At 44.4% G+C, this 21,102-nt stretch overlaps 2 protein-coding genes across 2 annotated transcripts; both read right to left on the reverse strand.

Moving 5' to 3' along the window:
• Positions 1-3,320: 3,320 nt before the first annotated feature.
• Positions 3,321-5,364, reverse strand: LOC136718891 (zona pellucida sperm-binding protein 4-like). Its single transcript, XM_066696680.1, has 9 exons — positions 5,122-5,364; positions 4,856-5,043; positions 4,663-4,760; positions 4,454-4,584; positions 4,173-4,362; positions 3,941-4,088; positions 3,786-3,864; positions 3,568-3,687; positions 3,321-3,477 (listed from the first exon to the last, which is right to left on the reverse strand). Exons 1-9 carry the CDS (start codon positions 5,336-5,338, stop codon positions 3,341-3,343), a joined length of 1,308 nt encoding a protein of 435 aa, XP_066552777.1. The 5' UTR covers positions 5,339-5,364; the 3' UTR covers positions 3,321-3,340.
• Positions 5,365-11,822: 6,458 nt separating this feature from the next.
• On the reverse strand, positions 11,823-12,797 carry LOC136719107 (zona pellucida sperm-binding protein 3-like). The gene is made up of 5 exons (XM_066696943.1): positions 12,664-12,797; positions 12,486-12,589; positions 12,216-12,393; positions 11,997-12,117; positions 11,823-11,837 (listed from the first exon to the last, which is right to left on the reverse strand). Exons 1-4 carry the CDS (start codon positions 12,780-12,782, stop codon positions 12,099-12,101), a joined length of 420 nt encoding a protein of 139 aa, XP_066553040.1. The 5' UTR covers positions 12,783-12,797; the 3' UTR covers positions 11,823-11,837; positions 11,997-12,098.
• Between the last annotated feature and the right edge of the window lie 8,305 nt (positions 12,798-21,102).

Below are 21,102 nucleotides of genomic sequence, written 5' to 3' on the forward strand. Positions count from 1 at the left end.
CTGATAGAAGATCATCTTCCTGTATCAAACCTAGGTCTTCTATGTTTTCCACGCCAAGTCTTTTAATTTTCTCAATCAGTGAGCTTTAAAATATCCGTTTCTATGTTTGACAAAACATAACAGATCGAAGACACTATTGGATCACTGTAATCCATACCTGTTCATAAAAAAATAAATTATTAAAGGTGATACTGAAATATCCAAAAAACACAAAACAATTGTTTTGTTTAGAACACTTCACATTTGTCAAACTTTAACCTTTCGCTGTGTTTCAAAGGAATCACCCAGGAGTTTTCAAATGTGTACGCTGGTAGAGGGCAACAGTCCAGAAGATCACTGACATTTATGCACCGCATTGAAGTAAGAGTGTTTGCTTTCGAATCTCAATGTCCACAGTCTGATCAATGGGCCAAATTGAAGTATTAGCCATGGGTAATGTCGAAGGTAATGATGTTTGGGTCTTAACTTAATTTCAGGAAACAGTTCTTTTCTCGTTTCAAGATATTCCTGAATGATTTCATTTAAGTAGGCAACTTCTGATGCTGATATTGCTTGAGCACATATCAATTCCACTATGTCTTGAAGTTGCAACAACAGCTGCCTTACATGGTCCTCAAAATCAGAGATTTTGTCACCTATAAGAACTGGCAAAAGTTTTAACAAACACCAGTTCTGCACTGCCTGACCACCAAGCTTACCACCTTTGGGATCAAATTCAGAAGGCTTTGTATCGTAGTCATATCCAAGATATTTATCGATTTATCAGTGAATAAGAAAACCATTTATTTTTCTTAATGAAGTACTTGATATACAAAGCAGTGTCAAAGGAAACAATTCCTTCAAAAAGGTTGTGACCTAAACATGGGGGCAATCCAGGCTGACAGACCTTAAAGTATCTCAGTGTATTAAATACAGTCATGTTTGATGCCTTGCACCTCTGTTGTTTCCTCACACAAAGTCTCAACTGATTAATCATAATTCTCAACAGTTCTAAGTGGGCCTGTAGCTGTAGGTAAATTATGAAAAACCTCTCGAGTCACAATCCAATACCAGCAGAAATACTTTGAAAAACTGAAGTTTTCATTTAAACCAGCAATGCAATGGGATCCTAAATTATCTCCAGTAATGCAAAGCACAGTCCATTTAATGGTAGTGCCATCAGAAAGAAGCATTCCATTCTCTTCTAAATTCTTCAAATCTTGAAGAAGATTACAAAACACCTTCTCCTGCCCAAATTCCTTAAAATCTTTCTCAGTGCAGAGCAAACCCAGTTGCATCTGTTCCACATCTGAACGATTATAGATCTGAAAATTTCCAAGAGTAAAATACACAGCAAGGACTTTGTGTTTCTTCCTAGCTGAACCCAAGGGATTAACCACTTCAAATGCATCCTGATACAAAATGAGTTGAAGACACAATGACTCCTCCTTAAACAACGGATTGGATTTTAAAACCTCACCATCATTTATGTCACAAAACACATATGGTGGACTGTTTGGTTTAGAAGAAATACATTATTTCCATACTTCAGAGTTTTTCATCAGAGATAGCAATGTTTTTTTCACAGGTATGTACTGAGCATACCGGTCAACTCGATTTGCATTTTTCAGAAAATATCCACTTTATAACATTATCAAAACAGGTATCACAAATACCAATACAGAACACAATGCAACATTGATTTTTCAATCTAAAAGATATTTATTTAAAGCAGAGTAGACAGAATTTACAGAAATGTACAGCAATGCTCTTACTGTCCCTCCTGTTGAACTTTGAACTCTTGTAGCAGCTTCCCCAGATGTAGACCATCAGTAGGAGTTTGACAATGAAAGAAGCTGTTCACATTATTACCCCATTATTTTGGAAAAAAGACAAATCTGTGTGAAAATATGTATTAAGAATCAGGGTTTTATATTGTTTTCATGCAATTATGTGATTCTCATTATCATTTTAAAAGCAGTTTCACTTTTGTTGAAGATGTAAGATCACTGTTAGTATATGACCAGATCACAATTATGCAGGCTTGTGATACAGTTATCAAGCTACACTTTGCCATAGGTGGGTTTCTACCTAGTATTAAAGGGGAATTACATTGTTTTTTTGTTGTGGTTGCATATTTCTCGGTGTTGCCACAAATGTTTAAGATGAACCATTTAATACATTTTTTCAAAACTTCACTATCAATTGTGTTGTCAGAATGGACTTATACGTATACCTACTCAAAATGTACCTTAAATCATAACATTAAGCTGTTTTGGCAAAAGTATAAAACCAATTTATTTGTGGAATAAAAGAGGCCGAGTGAAGCCATGTGCCTAAACAGTTTTGCCAACACAAAGAAACAAATAATTCAGTAGCACTTTATGAGGACGTATAGTTTCACAGAAGGTGATAAGCACTACTAATTAGAACTACCAAATTAAGACTGCTAAATGTTAATAACATAGTCCAAGATTGGAGCAAATCCCACCTAGTGTGCTAGTATTTGAGTTACATGTTTTGATTCTTGTATCAGACAGGCAATTCAGCTGTAACAGGACTCATATTGTAAACTGTTTAATGGTCTACAGCTATACACATAATATTTCAACATTAGATTTTAAAATAATTTCTCCACTTTAATTGTATACTCAATAAACCTTCAAATTGTAACACTTTTAAAATGTGTTAGTCCTTAACCGTTAATTTACGGTGGTTTGTTTTTACCCTGCATACTTAGTCTTTTATCCTTCACTAACTGAGTGAAATTCTGTTAAAAGTAGTTTCACAATAGCTTACAGTGGTTTAACATTCAAGAAAAAAAACAGTTTTCAACATTCATGATCATCGTATTTTAACCGTCAGAATTTACGGAGATTCTGTTAAATGTTATTTTACAGTTGTGAACACTGATTATACGGTAGTTTGTCATTAAAGAATAAACATATTTCAACCTTCATTATTACAGTTCATTAATTAACCTTCAAAACTACAGAGATTTTTTACAGTGTGGATACAGGAAGCTTATTGTGATTTCTTCTTTGGATCTGGGCAACATGCCAATCAATACAGATCAAGCAAAAGACCAAGTTTAATCCACCTCAGGACTATACTCTCAGTAACCCCTCACACACGAAAGGGAATTCTGAGCAGCAGACACAAGGAGGGGCCACTTGTTGCCACCCCTGTAAAAGGCACAGTAGGGCCACGAGTACTACACACCGGTTGGAGTGCATTACTAGAGGGAAGAACAGCCACTGAACAGAGGGCCTGGAGTCAGGCCCTGGAGCACACGGCTGAAGGATCTTTGCAAGGCAAGAAGAAACTGATCGAGTCAGACATTTCACAGTCCACATTTTATTCAAAAACCTGCTCCAGTTACAGTTGGGATGCCCACGTGGGGCCTGGCTCTCCACACAGCCGCCAGCACCACAGCACAGAGCACAAGCACCGTGAAGGCAGCCACGGTCAGCACACCATAGCCGAAGGCCTTGGGCACTGTGGAGACGGGAGAGGGACAGGCAGCTCACAAGGGTGCAGACATGAGAGGGCTGAGCGCCAGCAGAGTGTCAAAGCTCCCCTCCTCACCTTCACTGGGAGAAGCCCTCCTGTCCACAGCAGGGAGCTCAGAGGCAGTCAGGATCACTTCCCCACTGGACACCACGGCCATCTCCCTGGAGGCCCTCTGCACCAGGGCAACAGCTCTCCCTGAAGGGACAAGAGCAGCATTACAGAAGCAGCCCCTCCACTGGCAGAGCCTTAGGGAAAGATGCCAGTCCAGCTCACACTGGAACCGAGCCACTCACTCATTCTCTGGTTGCATGGAGTGACACAGCCGTCAGTAGCACTGGGTTGGCACACTGCTGCACTACAGTGGATGAACACCTGGGGGAGCACGAGATGCAGTACAATACAATGCCGCCATGGGGAATGTGGCGTTCCTTGGCCAATAGACCCTTACCTTCTCATTCAGAGGGAGCTGGAAGCCAGCATCCACAAAAGTGAACATCTGCACGATGAAGCGCTTGTAGTGCGTTGGGTATGGCAGCCCCGAGGAGCCAGCCACGGGAACCAAGGTGGTCTGGTACTGGTCATGTCTGTACGGACACCTGGAAAGAGCACCACACATGGGTTAAGAGGTCGGCCTAAACCAGAAACAAGCTGGCCAGCAAGAGATACAGGGCACCAGTTACCCAGCAACCAGCAGGCTCCACTGGGGCTGGCTGAGCGGGCTGGGGGTGGAAGTTGCCCAGCAGTCTTCCAGAGTCAGGACAATGTTGGGGTCGGTCCTATTCAGGATGCGAACCTCAACATACACAGGATCCCGCAGGACCTTGGTCACGGGGTAGTCCCCATCACCGTAGTAGGTGTCATACACAGCTTCTACAGGAGGAACGACGGAGAGCTTTAGGAAGCCAGCATGCATTGGAAACCAGTTCAAAGCATGGCCATGTACAAGGGGTCATCACAGTACCCGTTGCAATCCTGAGCTCCACACCGAGAGGTCCCGGGGCCACGACTGAAGGAGGAGGCGGGGCTGCAGTGTACACTACAGCCTCCACAGGAACAAGCTCACTGCCCGAATACTTGCACAGGAAGGTCAGCCTGGAAGGAGAAGCAGGCAGCCATTGGACCCAGTCGGGTACTGGCACATGGAGACGGCCACTGGGGAGCCCCACTTACTCATAGTAGCTGTCCCTGGTGATGGAGCCATCAGGCCCCTCCTGCATATCACGTTTAGAGGACATAGTGTTCTCGTACACCACATCGCCACCCTCACTCTGGAAGAGGGAAGCAGACCCTCACGTTATACAGCCAAGACAATCAGCACAAGGCGCTGCAATGCTCAGGCCAAAGCTGGGATCCCCTTCCTCACCTTCAGTGTGCTGCCACAGGCACTGACTGGGAACTGGAACAAGGCAAAGCCAGCAGTGGTGCCAACAGGGCTGCAGGGGGCGCCCTGACCCCCCAGCAGGCTGACGGTGTCAAGGCTCAGCGGAGGCCTGGTCACATTCCTGGGTACTACAACCACAAACTGACCATCCGTGGTGCATTGCACAGTCACTGGAGGGAGAGGGGAGAAGATTAGCAAAGCAATGCGCTCAGGAGCCGTTTGTACGATATTTTGCCCATACCACTCACCCTCATTGCTATAATAACAGGGCTGTCTTCCCCTCTGATCAAAGCAGCAGTTACTCGATTCGCAGTCGGCTCTACTGATAGCAGGGGCGCCACACGCCATTTTCTCGTTGTCACTAACCGAGCAGTTCTGACCCTGGGCTATAGACACGTCCACCGCAGCCGCCATCAGCAGACAGACAAGACTCCAGACCCGCACGCTCATCCCAGACCTCTCCATTGTGCAACTCGGCAACGAAGTGCCGAGAAGCGGCGCTCCGCTCCTTAAATAATCCGGCGCCCTGATTGGCTCAGGGCTGGCCCTGGCGCAGCAGGCTGCACGAGGATTTCAGCCACCCCAGCGGGCCAGTCGGGCTCTTTGGTGGAGCTCTCGCTTTGCTGCCGCACAATCACTGTCAGATGCCACATCACTGTCTGTCGGCAAGCCCGCCGCGCCCCGCTGCGCTCACTTCACTGCCCCGGCTCTCAACGCACAGCTCCCCTACCTACTGAGCACTCATCTCCAAGACTTCCACAGCTTTTTAGAGAGAGTTCCGACTCATCATTCGGTCGGTGTGCGACACTCGCAACACTAGCAGTGAAGATGAATAGCTGTATGACATTGTAACACGTCTTCTTCAGAGACAGTGAATGCTGGATTTTGAAAAGAACGGAAATACAAAAGCACATTGAAATTGAGCATCGAGTTCAACTTTAAACGGACAGTGTGCGTCATCACGTCCTCCTTGTGACTTGGGACGAGAACACGATTTGATGCCCTGATTGCAACGAACCAATTACTTCCAGCATCACCGAGTGCACTCTGAAAATTTATGGCAAGCAGTTGTGACATTTAATCCATCATTTCTAAAATCAAAAATACAATTGGTGATATCAAGAATGATCTGCTATTTTTGATATCACCAATTGTATTTTGGATTTCATAAACTGTATTTTTGATATCAGAAATTGAATTTTTGCTATCAAAAATGCATACTAATTATAGCATCCGGTTCTATTTGTCATATCAAAAATGCATACTAATTGACGTCCGGTGATTTGAAACTCAACCCTTTACACTCCGCCCCATTATTTTCTGATCTTCCGCGATCGGAGAAATAAATTGTACGTTTTTCAAAACTATAAAATATACCAAACAAAATAAATGGATTCATCTCAATTTTGAATTTTAAAATATATTTTTCTTGCAATAATCGGCCTTATGCCAAGTTACGTTTTCTTGTAAAGAATCAAGCTTATTTACAAGCTAATCACATGCACTTCATGTTTACAGACAATTATTTTGAAGTCATGACTTATTCATGTTTTTCTCCTAATGAACACAGCATGATCGAACAATTATAGTAAACTGAAATATGTGGATATAGCCGCTTCATGCTTTTCTGTAAGGGCATACAATTATTGTTTTTAAATGTTAGCGCATGTTCAGTGGGGAAAGAAAGTATTTGATCCCCTGCTGATTTTGTACGTTTGCCCACTGACAATGAAATTATCAGTCTATAATTTTAATGGTAGGTGTATTTTAACAGTGAGAAACAGAGTAACAACAAACAAAATCAGAAAAACGCATTTCAAAAAAGTTTGATTTGCATGTTAATTGGGGAAATAAGTATTTGATCCCCTATCAATCAGCAAGATTTCTGGCTCCCAGGTGTCTTTTATACAGGTAACAAGCTGAGATTAGGAGCACTCTCTTAAAGGGAGTGTTCCTAATCTCATCTTGTTACCTGTATACAAGACACCTATCCACAGAAGCAATCAATCAATCAGATTCCAAACTCTTCACCATGGCCAAGACCAAAGAGCTGTCCAAGGATGTCAGGGACAAGATTGTAGACCTACACAAGACTGGAATGGGCTACAAGACCATCGCCAAGCAGCTTGGTGAGAAGGTGACAACAGTTGGTGCGATTATTCGTCTCCCTCGATCTGGGGCTCCATGCAAGGTCTCACCTCGTGGAGTTTCAATTATCATGAGAACAGTGAGGAATCAGCCCAGAACTACACAGGAGGATCTTGTTAATGAGGCAGCTGGGACCATAGTCACCAAGAAAACAGTTGGTAACACACTACGCCGTGAAGGACTGAAATCCTGCAGAGCCCGCAAGGTCCCCCTGCTCAAGAAAGCACATGTACAGGCCCGTCTGAAGTATGCCAATGAACATCTGAATGATTCAGAGGAGAACTGGGTGAAAGTGCTGTGGTCAGATGAGACCAAAATCGAGCTCTTTGCTGCCTATGACCCCAAGAACACCATGGAAACATTATGCTTTGGGGGTGTTTTTCTGCTAAGGGGACAGGACAACTGCACCGCATCAAAGGGACGATGGACGGGGCCATGTACCGTCAAATCTTGGGTGAGAACCTCCTTCCCTCAGCCAGGGCATTGAAAATGGGTCGTGGATGGGTATTCCAGCATGACGATGACCCAAAACACACAGCCATGGCAACAAAGGAGTGGCTCAAGAAGAAGCACATTAAGGTCCTGGAGTGGCCTAGCCAGTCTCCAGACCTTAATCCCATAGAAAATCTGTGGAGGGAACTGAAGGTTCGAGTTGCCAAACGTCAGCCTCGAAACCGTAATGACTTGGAGAGGATCTGCAAAGAGGAGTGGGACAAAATCCCTCCTGAGATGTGTGCAAACCTGGTGGCCAACTACATGAAACGTCTGACCTCTGTGATTGCCAACAAGGGTTTTGCCACCAAGTACTAAGTCGAAGGGGTCAAATACTTATTTCCCTCATTAACATGCAAATCAATTTATAACTTTTTTGAAATGCGTTTTTCTGGATTTTTTTGTTGTTGTTATTCGGTCTCTCACTGTTAAAATACACCTACCATTAAAATTATAGACTGATCATTTCTTTGTCAGTGGGCAAACGTACAAAATCAGAAGGGGATCACATACTTTTTTCCCTCACTGTATAGACGTGTAAATATTGTAGCGATATCTGCTGCATGTGTTCGCCACCAAAACAACAAATAATCGGACCGAGCCGTGTTTCCTGCAACAGGCTTTATTTTTCAAAACATTGTAATGCAGCTACACCCGTCTCTATCACTTCTGTCCTGTCCTACTTCTTCGGCGGACCGGGCGCCCCTATATATGCCCTCGGCCCGTGACGTCTCCCCCAATTACGGCGCCTAAGTTCCCGCGCTGCGCTGACCCATGAACGCGGAATTCAGTATTTCCCTCTTCTAACAGTAATAATTACATTTTTCATTGTTTTCTTGTTTTACTCTGTTTATAATGTCTGTAAAGCGCTTTGAACACCATCAAAAAAGCGCTGATCATTCTTGCCCCTAGACCAAGGACTTTACTATAATGGTCTGCTCATATAGTGTTCATTAAAATAACATGAATCAGTCATGACTTTCAAATAATTGGCTGTAAACATGAAGTGCATTAGCTTGTAAATAAGCATGATTCTTTACAAGAAAACGTAACTTGGTATAACCCCAATTATTGCAAGCAAAAATACATTTTAAACCTCAAAATTGTGATGAATCCATACATTTTGTTTGCTTTTATTCAAATAGCCAGTCTCGATTTGTATTGAATTTGTATTTGTATTGTATTTGTATTTGTAATGAGTTCATACCCTCTTACTTGCTTGCCAGGGGGTTGTGAAAAACATGAATTAATGTGTGAAGACATTATATATATATACATCTGAGTTCACAAGAATAACATCATGCATTCATGTGTTTTTCATGTGTTGTACTATCGGAATTCATGAAGAATTAATGCCCAATATTGTAAAGTGTTACCAGAAACACAAACAGGAAAAATCCCAGTAGAGAATGGCTACCGCTGAGATTGTTTATTCAACAGTGAACAGGGCAATGTCAGGCTTTAACAACGAGACGAATGGCCATTCTGAGTGCTCTGAATTATGAACATCTACTTGGGGACTTTTCCGAAGAAGGGGATTAACTATAACACGGAAAGCAGACGAAACCGGATGTTAATTAGTATGCATTTTTGATATCAAAAATAAATTTGTTGATATCAACAGTTAGCAAGTTAATTCTTGATATCAACAATTGTATTCTAGATATCAGCAATTATGGATTAAATGTCACAACGGTTTGCCATAAAAATGTCCCCAATTGAAACAAACGGCAGGTAACTTCTGCTCTTTTGGAGGTCCCGGTAAAACAGCGGGCTCTCTAACCTTTGTGCCACAACGTTGTGGCAACGTTGTTTGTTAGCTGGGATTAGAGCTCTGGAGCAGAGATTTGTGGCTTTAATCCCAGGCAGGAGATACAGTTGCTGTACATTTGCGCAAGGTACTGTACCTAGATTGCTCCAGTAGAAACACAACTGTACAAAGGGGTCAAGATCTGTTAAAACAATGCTATATGTTGTAAGTCATGCAATCATTTAGAATAAGCAGAGACAGACAAGTGAACTGACTAAAATAGGAATTTGTAAAATGTACTATGCTTTGAATTGCTTTGTATTATGTAAATCTGAATTTGTATTGCTTGATGCCTTGTACTGAACTGTATTTTTGCACGTTGTATTGCGCTTATGTTTTGTAACCCTGGATAAGGGCCAATCAATACATAATAATAATTATACTACTACTAATAATAATAATGCATGACTGGTCATCTGAAAATGGAGATTATAGCAATCCAAACATGTTCATGTTCATACAATGTTCATACAATTACAGACAACCCATCAAGAAATTGTCACACACAATTTGCAAGGTGTACTTTTAAATGTATGGGGTCTGCAACGTATAAAATCCCATAAAGAATCAAGCCTCTGCCACTAAGACTGTAAACCAACCAAATCTCCATCAGTTCCATTCAACTTTTGAAATAATTTCCAAATCACAAGTGTGTGAGAGGCTGTGGCGAATGAGTTTTAGGTAGTGCTGTCCGACTCGAGATGCTGCGCACCTGCTAGAAATGTGCGCCTTCATTGGAAATAAGCGGTTTCCGCCGCTGATGTAGGCGTTTCTAGGTGAAAGCAAGTCTCTTGTTGTAACGGCCGAATTCATGAAGAACATATCCATGAATGAGTTTGAGGTCCTTATTGATGTGCAGGTGCGTGAGCTCAAAGTCTTTTTTCTTTCATAGCGGAGCACAAATGTGTTTGGAGTAGTTTTAGCGCACTGAATGTTCGCTCACGTGTTGCTGTAACTGTATGGTATAGGAGCACATTACAAACTAATCACTCTCAGAGTAAGTCTGTACAGTGTAACATTTCCGTCCTCGAGAAATCCGGCAATTTCGCGCAGTGCTCCTAACGCTCCTCGGTTAACTCCTGCAGCTCAGAGGAGCGCCTGGCGTACGCGGTCCGAACCCCGAAAAAGTCACTGCTTTTGTTCAAAATACATGGATTCGATTTTTTTATACGCCACCGTCTCCGCAGTCGCTACCAAAATGACAATGTCACTTTATCTTCATTGCGTCATTCTGTTTCGACTAGTTTTAAAGGGTTTGCGGCGTTTCGGCATAGGAGAAAAAGCCCAAGCCGATCTGGGATCACCTCCAGTTGACCCAAAATACAGCTAATGCACAGGTTCACACTCGTAGCTCGGATGCCCGCTCTGTGACGAATGTATACATCTCAAATCAAACCTCAGATTCGATGTAACAGACCCAACAGTGCAGAGTGGCATCAGATCATCGTTTCTATGGAAAAATATGTAAACGGCCACGGCATGGCGCACTCATGCACAGGTTTCTCTTAGAGATAATGACGTTAGTTGAACAGGAAGTTAATCCCTCATAGGTTAATTCATATTTACTTTGAATAAATGAACATGCAAACCTGCTTTTTGAACAATAATTCGTGATCTACACATCTGATCTAACCGTGTAGCTTGGTGTCGGATGTGAGGGTTTGTAACCCCGTTCTCCTCCTGCAGTTTCTACGATACAGTGTCCTCCGATCAGCTGTAGTCTGCCAGCCCCATGGCACTGTGGTGCGATGTTCTGAAAGTGGCAATCTTTTTCTGAACACGTGATTTCGAGCCCTCCACGGCCCAATTTTCGGCATCACTACTTATAGGCTCAAAAGCTGCAGAGATCCTGGAAAGCAGCAACACTCCAACTGCGAGCTAAAGGACAGTTTTAGACCAGCTGTAGTGGCCATGGATTGCCATCATGCTGAATTTGGAGAGCAAAGAGGAAAGACACAGGGCATGGTCTGTTCTCAGCTTTATTGATCATTCACACAACAGTTAAGCTGTGGGTGAGCGTGCTCTCCTGTACAGCACAGTCCCCAGCACAGCAATGCACACCACAGCCACAGCAGCCACCACACCAGCCAGGAGCACAACCTCAGCAGAGATGCCTCCTCCAGCACACGCACAAACACTGTGGCATCACCTTCCTATTCTGGAAGGTGGAGAGGCTTAGATCCAGCCAAACATACTATACCCCAGTTCCACACGCACAACCAGGCAAAGGATCCTTACCCTCCTTGAAAGCCAAGTCCCTCCTGTACCTCCCAAAGTACCTGGATTTAGAGACAGGGCTACAGCTGGAGTCACAGCAGCTACAGACCTGATCGCTCCCATCCACAGAGCTCCAGCTACAACAGGGATACAGCCGTCAGGACGGAGAAGAACACCAAGGGCCTAAAGCACCCTCCTCCTCCCCCTCTACCTGTTGCCCACAGGGTAGCAGGCCTTGTCCAGGTTGTCCACAGCCTGGGAAGCAGCAGTCGCCTTCAGGTGGCAGGTCATGTAGATCTGAGCATAAGAGACATTGGAGACATTGGAACAGTTAGTGCACCCTGGGAGAGCTGCTTCAATGTCCAAGAAGCCACACAGAGAAAGCAGAGGCCAACCAAGCCTAAGATGCAAAAGCAGTAGTCAAAAGCTCAGAGGCAAAGTGGCTGGGAGACTTACAGAGCTGTTGGCTTCATTGTGGAACCTGAAGGCATCAAGCACCATCTGCAGCTTAGTGACGCCCTGAGGTCTTGGCATGAAGTGACAACTGGAGCCCGTCACCTAGGCATCAATCAGGCATCTGGGGACAGGAGGAAATCCATGATCAGGCCCTGCTTGGAGTTGACACCCAACATCTGCAAGCACACTGGCCATGCTTAGCTATGGGATCTCACTCACCCATAGTTCCCAAAGAAAGTATAACTGGGAGAAGAGGTCGGGTCAGAGGTCAAGGTGGCCACACAGCTGTCCACAAACAGCCGCAGGGGCACGTGGCTGGCCTGGTTGACGGAGGCTTGGATGTTCAGGACGTCCCCCAGGAAGTACACGTTGGAGGGTCTAGGGGAGCGCCAGTCATCTGCGGAGACAGGGAGCAGCATGAGGCCTGAGCAGAGCAGAGCAGCAATCCAGTACACGGGAGGGTTAGAGCTGCATTAGGTTGGCCTCTACCAGTCATGAGCTGCAGGGAGAAGTCCAGGAGATCCTCCGCAGACTTGGTGGAGGTGTATGGGACCCAGGTTGGCTGCAGGGCATCGCTGCTCACATTGTGGAGCCTATGGAGCAGACAGCAATTACACACCGATCATACAGCATCTAGGCTGAAGCAGTGCTGCAGCAGAGTCCTCACCGGAGGTAGTGACACTCGATGTGGACAACAGCAGGGTCGATTCTCACGATGCCAGTGTTGGCAATCAGGGACGGGTTGTAGTTTAGGGAGAAGCTGTACACCAGCTCGTCTTCTGTCATCAACAAGGGAAAGGCACAACGTTTAAGCTCAGGATGGTTTAACCCAATCACCGTGCGAGTCTACAGCCGTATTCTCCCCCCTCCCCTACTTACCAACAAGGAGCTGCCACAGCCCTGCAGCTCCGACTGGAATAACAGGACCGTGTCGTTCTGCCCACTGAGCGCACAGCCTCCCAGCTGGATATCCGCAGCCTGGATCAGCTTGCCGGTACCGAACAGGTCTCTCTCCACCGACACCTGGATCGCGCTGTCCCCGCACTGCGCCCACACGACGGGGGAGACTTGCTGCTTGAACAGAGAAGAATCCACTCGCACAACGGCCTTGGTTCTGGCTGCAGGCTTCCCTTTGGCAGCAGGCTTGGCTCTCGCCCACTTAGAAACTCTGCCGGCGTCGCAGAACCCAGCGAACACACACAGCACTAGCAGCCCATACCAAGCAGCCCTCATACGTAGCATTGTGGCGAAAATACAAGAACAGCTCACAGATTCGCGATTTTAATTGAATAATCCATAGAGCTCGTGATTGGTGGAAAATACAATTTCATTACAATACAATTCATTGTAATGTACAACACAATTAATCATTTTACAATCTGCTTAAAACAATATTTCAAGAAATAGAAAATATACAGGTGTTGCTGATTGCTCTTTGCTGTTTAGTCCCTTATTGATGAATAATCTCACGATTCCACACGAATCATGTCAATTCGTCAATCGGACAAGTTGAATATTGCGGCAGCAACTGTACACATTTATTGAAAGGGGGCATGCAACACGTTTTGACCTCATATTCATTACGATTGGTCAGAATGTGTCATTACGTCATTTCATTGTTTCAGTGTTTCATTTTACTAGTTGCAAGAATTCTGTACCTTCTCTCCGGGACATATAACGTGTGTTTATCCCATTGCTGGCTTTCTCTTCAGCCTACGGTTTTACACCTTCACAACCGTGACTACATTTACAATTTTTAATGGTTCATAAATATATTTGTCATGAAAGTAAATGAAATTGGTTTAAGAATTCATGTATTAGCAGGCATAACGCCTGCTAATACATGAATTCTTAAACCAATTTAATTTACTTTCATGACGATGTAGACGTATAACCCATAGGCTATACAAAAGCTCAAATATGATAACTTCAGACCCAATCAGAGTAACTGCAATAATATTCAATAACTTCAGAAAGACGGAGCCAGTAGAAGAAGAGCAAATACGGGTTCAATTCACCTACGGGACAGAACAAATTGGAACAAATAATATGACTGTTACATCAGGATCCGATACCACTGTCTCAAATATTGTAGATACAAGGCAGTTTAAGTGCAGAATTATACAGCAGGTATAAAAAGCATACATCGCATATTTTCTCATTTGAAAAGTATAATACAGCTCAGTGCCAAATTGAAACAAATGTCGAATTATAAGGGGTTTTAAAGCAATTTGAATTGCACAAGGTTAATTGAATAAGGTTATTGGACTCCCCCCCATGAATGAAAAGAGCCTCATCTCCTCGAGCAACAGCTCACGTTTTCAAAACAACTTTAAATATCAATTGTGAACGGTTTTAGAGACGCTTTTTACATGTGAATCCGACAAATGAATTGTGAGAAACCATACCCCATACATGCACACACACTTTGAACTTGAACACGGAATTTGGTCAAGGGCAATAAAAGCTTGTTCAAAATCACCACAGCACCGTGTCTTGAACGATGTGGTTTTCAGTTGATTGAAGGGATTCCAGGTGTGAATGGCTTCACAGTCTGTTTCACTGTGGCTGGCGGCTTGTAGAGTGCCGCTCAGCGAGCTCGTCGTAGCGTTGTTTAGGGATTGCAGAGCAATGGGTAGTCAGCGAGCAAGTGCATCCATGAACACAAGCGACAGAAGGGGCAGTCGCTGCCTCCCCCTGCTGGCGATACTCGGGCACTACAGCAGATCATGGGATTTCAGCACCAAGGGCAGCTCCCTGGATATAGGAAGCTTATTGGGATTTTTTCTTTGGATCTGGGCAACATGCCAATCAATACAGATCAAGCAAAAGACCAAGTTTAATCCATGTCAGGACTATACTCTCAGCAACCCCTCACACACGAAAGGGAATTCTGAGCAGGGGACACATGGAGGGGCCACTTGTTGAAAGGCACAGTCGGGCCATGAGTACTATACACCGGTTGGAGTGCATTACTAGAGGGAAGAACAGCCACTGAACAGAGGGCCTGGAGTCAGGCTCTGGAGCACACGGCTGAAGGATCTTTGCAAGGCAAGAAGAAACTGATCGAGTCAGACATTTCACAGTCCACATTTTATTCAAAAAACTGCTCCAGTTACAGTTGGGATGCCTGCATGTGGGGCCTGGCTCTCCACTCAGCCACCATCACCACAGCATAGAGCACAAGCACCGTGAAGGGAGCCACGGTCAGCACACCATAGCCGAAGGCCTGGGGCACTGTGGAGACGGGAGAGGGACAGGCAGCTCACAAGGGTGCAGACATGAGAGGGCTTAGCGCCAGCAGAGTGTCAAAGCTCCCCTCCTCACCTTCACTGGGAGAAGCCCTCCTGTCCACGGCAGGGAGTGCAGAGGCAGTCAGGATCACTTCCCCACTGGACACCACAGCCGTCTCCCTGGAGGCCCTCTGCACCGGGGCAATAGCTCTCCCTGAAGGGACAAGAGCAGCATTACAGAAGCAGCCCCTCCACTGGCAGTGCCTTAGGGAAAGATGCCAGTCCAGCTCACACTGGAACCGAGCCACTCACTCATTCTCTGGTTGCATGGAGTGACACAGCTGTCAGTAGTACTGGGTTGGCACACTGCTGCACTACAGTGGATGAACACCTGGGGGAGCAGGAGATGCAGTACAATACAATGCCGCCATTGGGAATATGGCGTTCCTTGGCCAATAGACCATTACCTTCTCCTTCAGAGGGAGCTGGGAGCCACCATCCACAAAAGTGAACATTTGCACGATGAAGTGCTTGTAATGCGTTGGGAATGGCAGCCCTGAGGAGCCAGCCACGGGTACCAAGGTGGTCTGGTACTGGTCATCTCTGTACGGACACCTGGAAAGAGCACCACACATGGGTTAAGAGGTCTGCCTAAACCATCAACACAAGCTGGCCGGCAAGAGATACAGGGCTCCAGTTATCCAGCAACCAGCAGGCTCCACTGGGGCTGGCCGAGCAGTCTGGGGGTGGAAGTTGCCCAGCAGTCTTCCAGAGTCAGGACAATGTTGGGGTCGGTCCTATTCAGGATGCGAACCTCAACATACACAGGATCCCGCAGGACCTTGGTCACGGGGTAGTCCTCATCACTGTAGTAGGTGTCATACACAGCTTCTACAAGAGGAACGACGGAGAGCTTTAGGAAGGCAGCATGCATTGGAAACCAGTTCATAGCATGGCCATGTACAAGGGCTCGTCACAGTACCCGTTGCAATCCTGAGCTCCACACCGAGAGGTCCCAGGGCCACGACTGAAGGAGGAGGCGGGGCTGCAGTGTACACGAAGAGGTCGACTCGAGCTCATCCCAGCTTCCTCCAGATCTGCTCCACCACCTGGGGATTCAGTCTCCACTCCGAGCTGTCCGGACTTCCCCTGGAGAGAATGTCCGCTGCTGTATTGGACACACCCGGCAGGTGTATTGCTCTTATGGAGTGTGTTGCGCCCACAGGAGAAGTCTGCATGCCACACGATGTAGTATGGGGGAGCGTAAGCCCAATTCCAGATTGCTCCCCAGCCTGTTCCGGAGGCATCCGTGGTGATGACTTCCCATCCATGTGGGATTCCGAGGGGGGAGCTGAGGCGCAGGTTGTTGCGGTTTTTCCTCCAGGACAGTGCCCTGCAGCACGCTGTGGTTACCGTGAGTGGGTAGTGTTTGTGTCTCGCTGGGTGTAGCTTGTGGGTGTTTACCCAGCATTGCAACGGGCACATGTGCATCACCACTATCTGAGGTAAGATGCATATGTATACTATTCATGCTGTTATGCTTGCTGCTGTACTGTATGATTTAATTACATGTTTTGTGAGACTGGCTGTGCTGTTCTGGCATTTTGTTGTTGTTGGTGTGGTTGTTCAATATAGTTATTAAACAGCACTGTAAATTGGTCACTTTCATGAACTCCTCGTCTCCTCCCTGCATCTCTTCTCTATTAGTCAGTGAGGGAGCATTGAGTAGATGAGGAAAAGGAAGAAAAATTGGTTTGTTATTCAAAGTTGATCTACTGCATGTACTGCTGGAAAAATATCTACCTTGCACACAACAAATATACAGTGCTAATCATAATGCTGTTAAAGGTTTATATACAACACAAATGTGGCCATAACATGACAGAGAAGGTACAAACTCAACATTTACATTCAGTTGGAGTCTTCATGTGTTGGTAATTGTAGCCTATGTTTGTTGTTGTGCTGAGTTTGTTGGGATGTACAAATCAGATATGAGTTGCATTTGAAAATACAACTCATACATTGAAATACAAGTAGTTTAAAATACAGAATATAAAATACTTGTGGAAATACATATTTTAAGTTTTTGCTAAATACATCCTGATAGTCTTAAAAGTATTTAAAAAACTTGAATTGTATTTGTGAATACAGAAATATCTATATATAACTAGCAGAGGCGGATTTGGGGGCAGGGTGGCCCATAAGGCATTTGTGCCCAGGGGCCCAGAATATGTTAACCCAGCCCCAAGCACAATGTAGGAAAGTCGCAGAAACCTTGGCATTTTCAAGTGCATTATGGTGGTAATGCAATTCCCATTATGACATGGAACCCTTCCAACAGTACTAGCATGCTCAACATGCCAGCATAGAACTTTCCAAGTGCAGAAGAAGTTCTGTTTAATCAAATCTCCATGGAAACGGAAGAATCTTCATGCACGATCAGAAACACATTTGCCATTGACTTCACATACAGCTTTGAAGAGCAACTCATTATTACCCAGAGAGATAAGAGTTTACAAATGGACAAGAAATACTGTTTTTCGGACTGTGATAGACTTCAAGAAAGTCAGCAGTGGTCAGAGCCGACCTTCTTCATTAAACCAGGTAAGGAGCTATTATCACTATAAAATCTGTCTGAGATTTAGACTGGTGATTTAGGCTATAGGCTTTATTAATGACTGCAATATCAAGAAGAATGATGCTTTATGTTTCAAATGTAACTAATGTTACTGTAATCAAAAAGAAAAACACATGAAGCAGTGATAGACAATGTAAAGCACAATCATACTAATTACATCAAATGAGAAAAGAATATGCTAATATTGTAAACAAATGCGTTTTTAAACAAAAAGGTAAAAAGATGAAAAATATTGGAAATGTAGCAGATATATTTTAGAATTAGAACATTGTAATGATGGTGTTTACTGTGAAGTGGTGTATCCCTGCTTACAACACTGTTTCCTGTCTCTTTTACAGAGACTACAGACATCCCCAGAGTGGAGATAGGACCCAGCTTCCCCGGTTTTCACCACTCTGACCCTGCTGTCCATCTGCGGACCCCCTCTCCTCCCTTCACCTTTCGTGACCCCAGAGAGATGTTCACGAAATATGCCTACGCCCCCTCTGTGCCTTGCTTCATCCCACCTCATTGCAGACCTGCCCAGGCTGGTAGCTGGACCACACCTTTTTCATTTCCACACCAAAGATTCATGCAGCCTCCCAGCCTCCAGGATAGCTCAAACAACCATGATCTATGGGAGCCTATAGTGACGTGCAGCTCCCCACTTTACCAGCTGCTAGTGTCAGAAAATGGTTCTAGTGACCAAAGCTTGAGTGCACCAGTTGAGGCCGATCCAGCCTGTCATGACTGCAAAACCACACCAGCACTGATTGAAGAATCAGTTTCTGGCGACCAAACCCCAGCTGGCCTAATTCAATACCAGAGCGGTGGTAACCACTCACAGGAATCAGTGGAAGAGCCTGCCTCCAATCAGCAATGTGTAGCTGGTGAGCAAATGCCAACTGAGGGAATGGAAGATCTGGCCTGGCATTCCCAAATTCAGGGGGCTCCAACAGAGGGCCTCACATCGAAGGAGGGTAGAGGAAAGGGCAATGGTTCCTGCTTCCTTGCACCCGGTAGGGCAATGTGGAGGCACTGGAAGAAGAGCAGGAAATCAACTCAACTGCGTACAGACAAAATCAGCCAGTGACTTTGCTGTCCAAGACTGAAGGGCAATCAAGTCCTCTCAAAGCTTCATTTTATTCCCTAGATTGTGTTTTATCTGTGTACTGTTCCTTGCAATAATACAAATGTAATATTTATAAAAACATCTTGCACTGTCTTCATTATCAGACAAACAAAAACACAACTACTTTATTTCCCATTAATTCATTCCACCTGTCAGATTCAACACCAAGTCAGCTAATGAAAGTTTGAAAAACATTTATTTTAAAAATATCAACAACACATGTTTTTGTGTAATGACTCCTCTAGGTCAGGTGAAATGTGTGTGTCAGTCCTAAATGAAGACAGAAGCTCAGCTACATTATCCCTGTTGTCCATTAGGGTTTATATTGTCAGATATGTGTGCTTGTATGAGAAAGTTAATGGTATTTGAAGACTGGACTGCAACTCAAAATCAACAGCTTTCTCAAGAGCATTAAACCTGAAAGTGCTCCAAAACACTGCCTCGGGATAAGATGGGTCACATTGTCATGTTATTGTAGTGGGACTTCAAATACTGCCTGCTAAACAACCACATATTGTTTTGAGTACGTTGATGTTTGAAATAAACAAAACAGGACTCTAGAAATCATTTCACATAATTCTGCGCAGCCTCCCAGCTGGATATCCGCAGTGCAGCGAGTATTGACCACAGAACCGATTTCGCGGCTGTGAGCGTGTTTGTGTGGTGTCCTGATTTCATTATTAAGGCTACAGAGAGCGGAAGAGCAGCACTCACATGTGCTACTGGTACCACTTCCAATACTCCAACCAATGCCAGGGATATAATTCACAGGTTACATATTACTGTATCTGTGACTCAGTCACTTGCATTAATTTTGTATTGTATTTATTTTCTTCACCTTTCTCTTGCACCTTTTTTATTTCACTAACTTAACTTTAATTACTTTGTTACACTTTTGAATTTGGTTTGATTGCACTTGGTTTTTTATTGTTTCTGTAATTTGTGGATTTTGTATAGTTTTTATCAGCCTTGTTATGTCCAGTAACTATAGATCATTGTTACTACCTGTTTGTAAAACCATGTCAATCAGTGTAGATGAAAGCATGAGCAACATGAAATCATACAAATGATCAGGAATGCCCCTGAATGTTGGGAACTCAGTTATCTCCTTGCTCTGTTCTAGGAGCTCAGGGCCTGGCACAGTCTATCTCATCATGTGGTGTTCCATGGCCTGGCATCTCCAGAGCAGATTCTTGCAATCCTTCCAGACAGCTTCTTCTGCTGCCTCAAAAACCTGCTCACCGAGATCCTGCTGGAGCACCAGTACTGCATCATTTGATGAACTCGTCAATAAATGTCATTGACCCTTTTTCCGTTACTTGCAAATTCTGAACTTTGTGTGTAACAAACGTCCCCATTTACCCCTGCATCAGTCCAGTTTGTCTTTCCACACTATTCTGGAAATCCATGCGGATGATGGTGAAATGTATATATGAGATGTGTAATGTTATATTGTCTGTGCATTGCCCTTCTTAAGTTGAACTGAAAACACCTTGTGGGAACAAGATTTAGGGGACAATCTCACAGAGGAGACCTGGAACTCTATTGCGTTCCTCCTCAATCTGTGTTCACTACGGGCTGATTCAATTCAAAAGTCAAATTAGCCAGAATTGACTTTCCTGTCCCAGGTTGACTCCTTTCTGGAAATCAGTGTTTGACACCCTCTCAAATCTTACAGATAATGACTACTAATCACACTTTTTGGAGTAGGACCTGATGGTGTGCCGATGTCTGGGCTGCAGTCCAACATGGAGACCTTTGTAACCCTTTTAGCTCGGCGCCTCATTTTATTTGGTTGGAAGCAAGCTGCCTCACCGTCTTATGTTCACTGGATTAGAGATGTAATGACATTTCTTCAATTGGGAAAAATGTATTACCCCCCTGGGTTCAACTGCTAAATTTTATTTTTTTCCTTGCATGTATGTTAATGATAAGGATCTTTCTTAGGATTATTCTTAGTATGACGTCCTTGACCAGACAGCTTTATGCAAACACTGGCATTTAGTGCTCCTCTTATTATCAGCTTTACAAGGATAACAATGTCACTATAGAAACAAACATCCACACATTACAGTGACTTTAATTAGAGAGAAAGCAGAATGGACTACAGGTGGATTCTTAACA

Source organism: Amia ocellicauda, chromosome 23 (assembly GCF_036373705.1).
Source record: "Amia ocellicauda isolate fAmiCal2 chromosome 23, fAmiCal2.hap1, whole genome shotgun sequence".
Taxonomy (NCBI): domain Eukaryota; kingdom Metazoa; phylum Chordata; class Actinopteri; order Amiiformes; family Amiidae; genus Amia; species Amia ocellicauda.

What these genes read in the sequence shown, in the direction of transcription:
- LOC136719107 (XM_066696943.1), bottom strand. Translation starts at nt 12,782, where the DNA reads ATGACAGAAGACGAGCTGGTGTACAGCTTCTCCCTAAACTACAACCCG. An exon ending in ATCGAGTGTCACTACCTCCG is followed by an intron (nt 12,590 to 12,663) that starts GTGAGGACTCTG and finishes TCTGCTCCATAG; the next exon opens with GCTCCACAATGTGAGCAGCG. An exon ending in CTCCCTGCAGCTCATGACTG is followed by an intron (nt 12,394 to 12,485) that starts GTAGAGGCCAAC and finishes CTGTCTCCGCAG; the next exon opens with ATGACTGGCGCTCCCCTAGA.
- LOC136718891 (XM_066696680.1), bottom strand. Translation starts at nt 5,338, where the DNA reads ATGGAGAGGTCTGGGATGAGCGTGCGGGTCTGGAGTCTTGTCTGTCTG. An exon ending in CCTGTGGCAGCACACTGAAG is followed by an intron (nt 4,761 to 4,855) that starts GTGAGGAAGGGG and finishes TCCCTCTTCCAG; the next exon opens with AGTGAGGGTGGCGATGTGGT. An exon ending in GAGGGCTTCTCCCAGTGAAG is followed by an intron (nt 3,478 to 3,567) that starts GTGAGGAGGGGA and finishes CCGTCTCCACAG; the next exon opens with TGCCCAAGGCCTTCGGCTAT.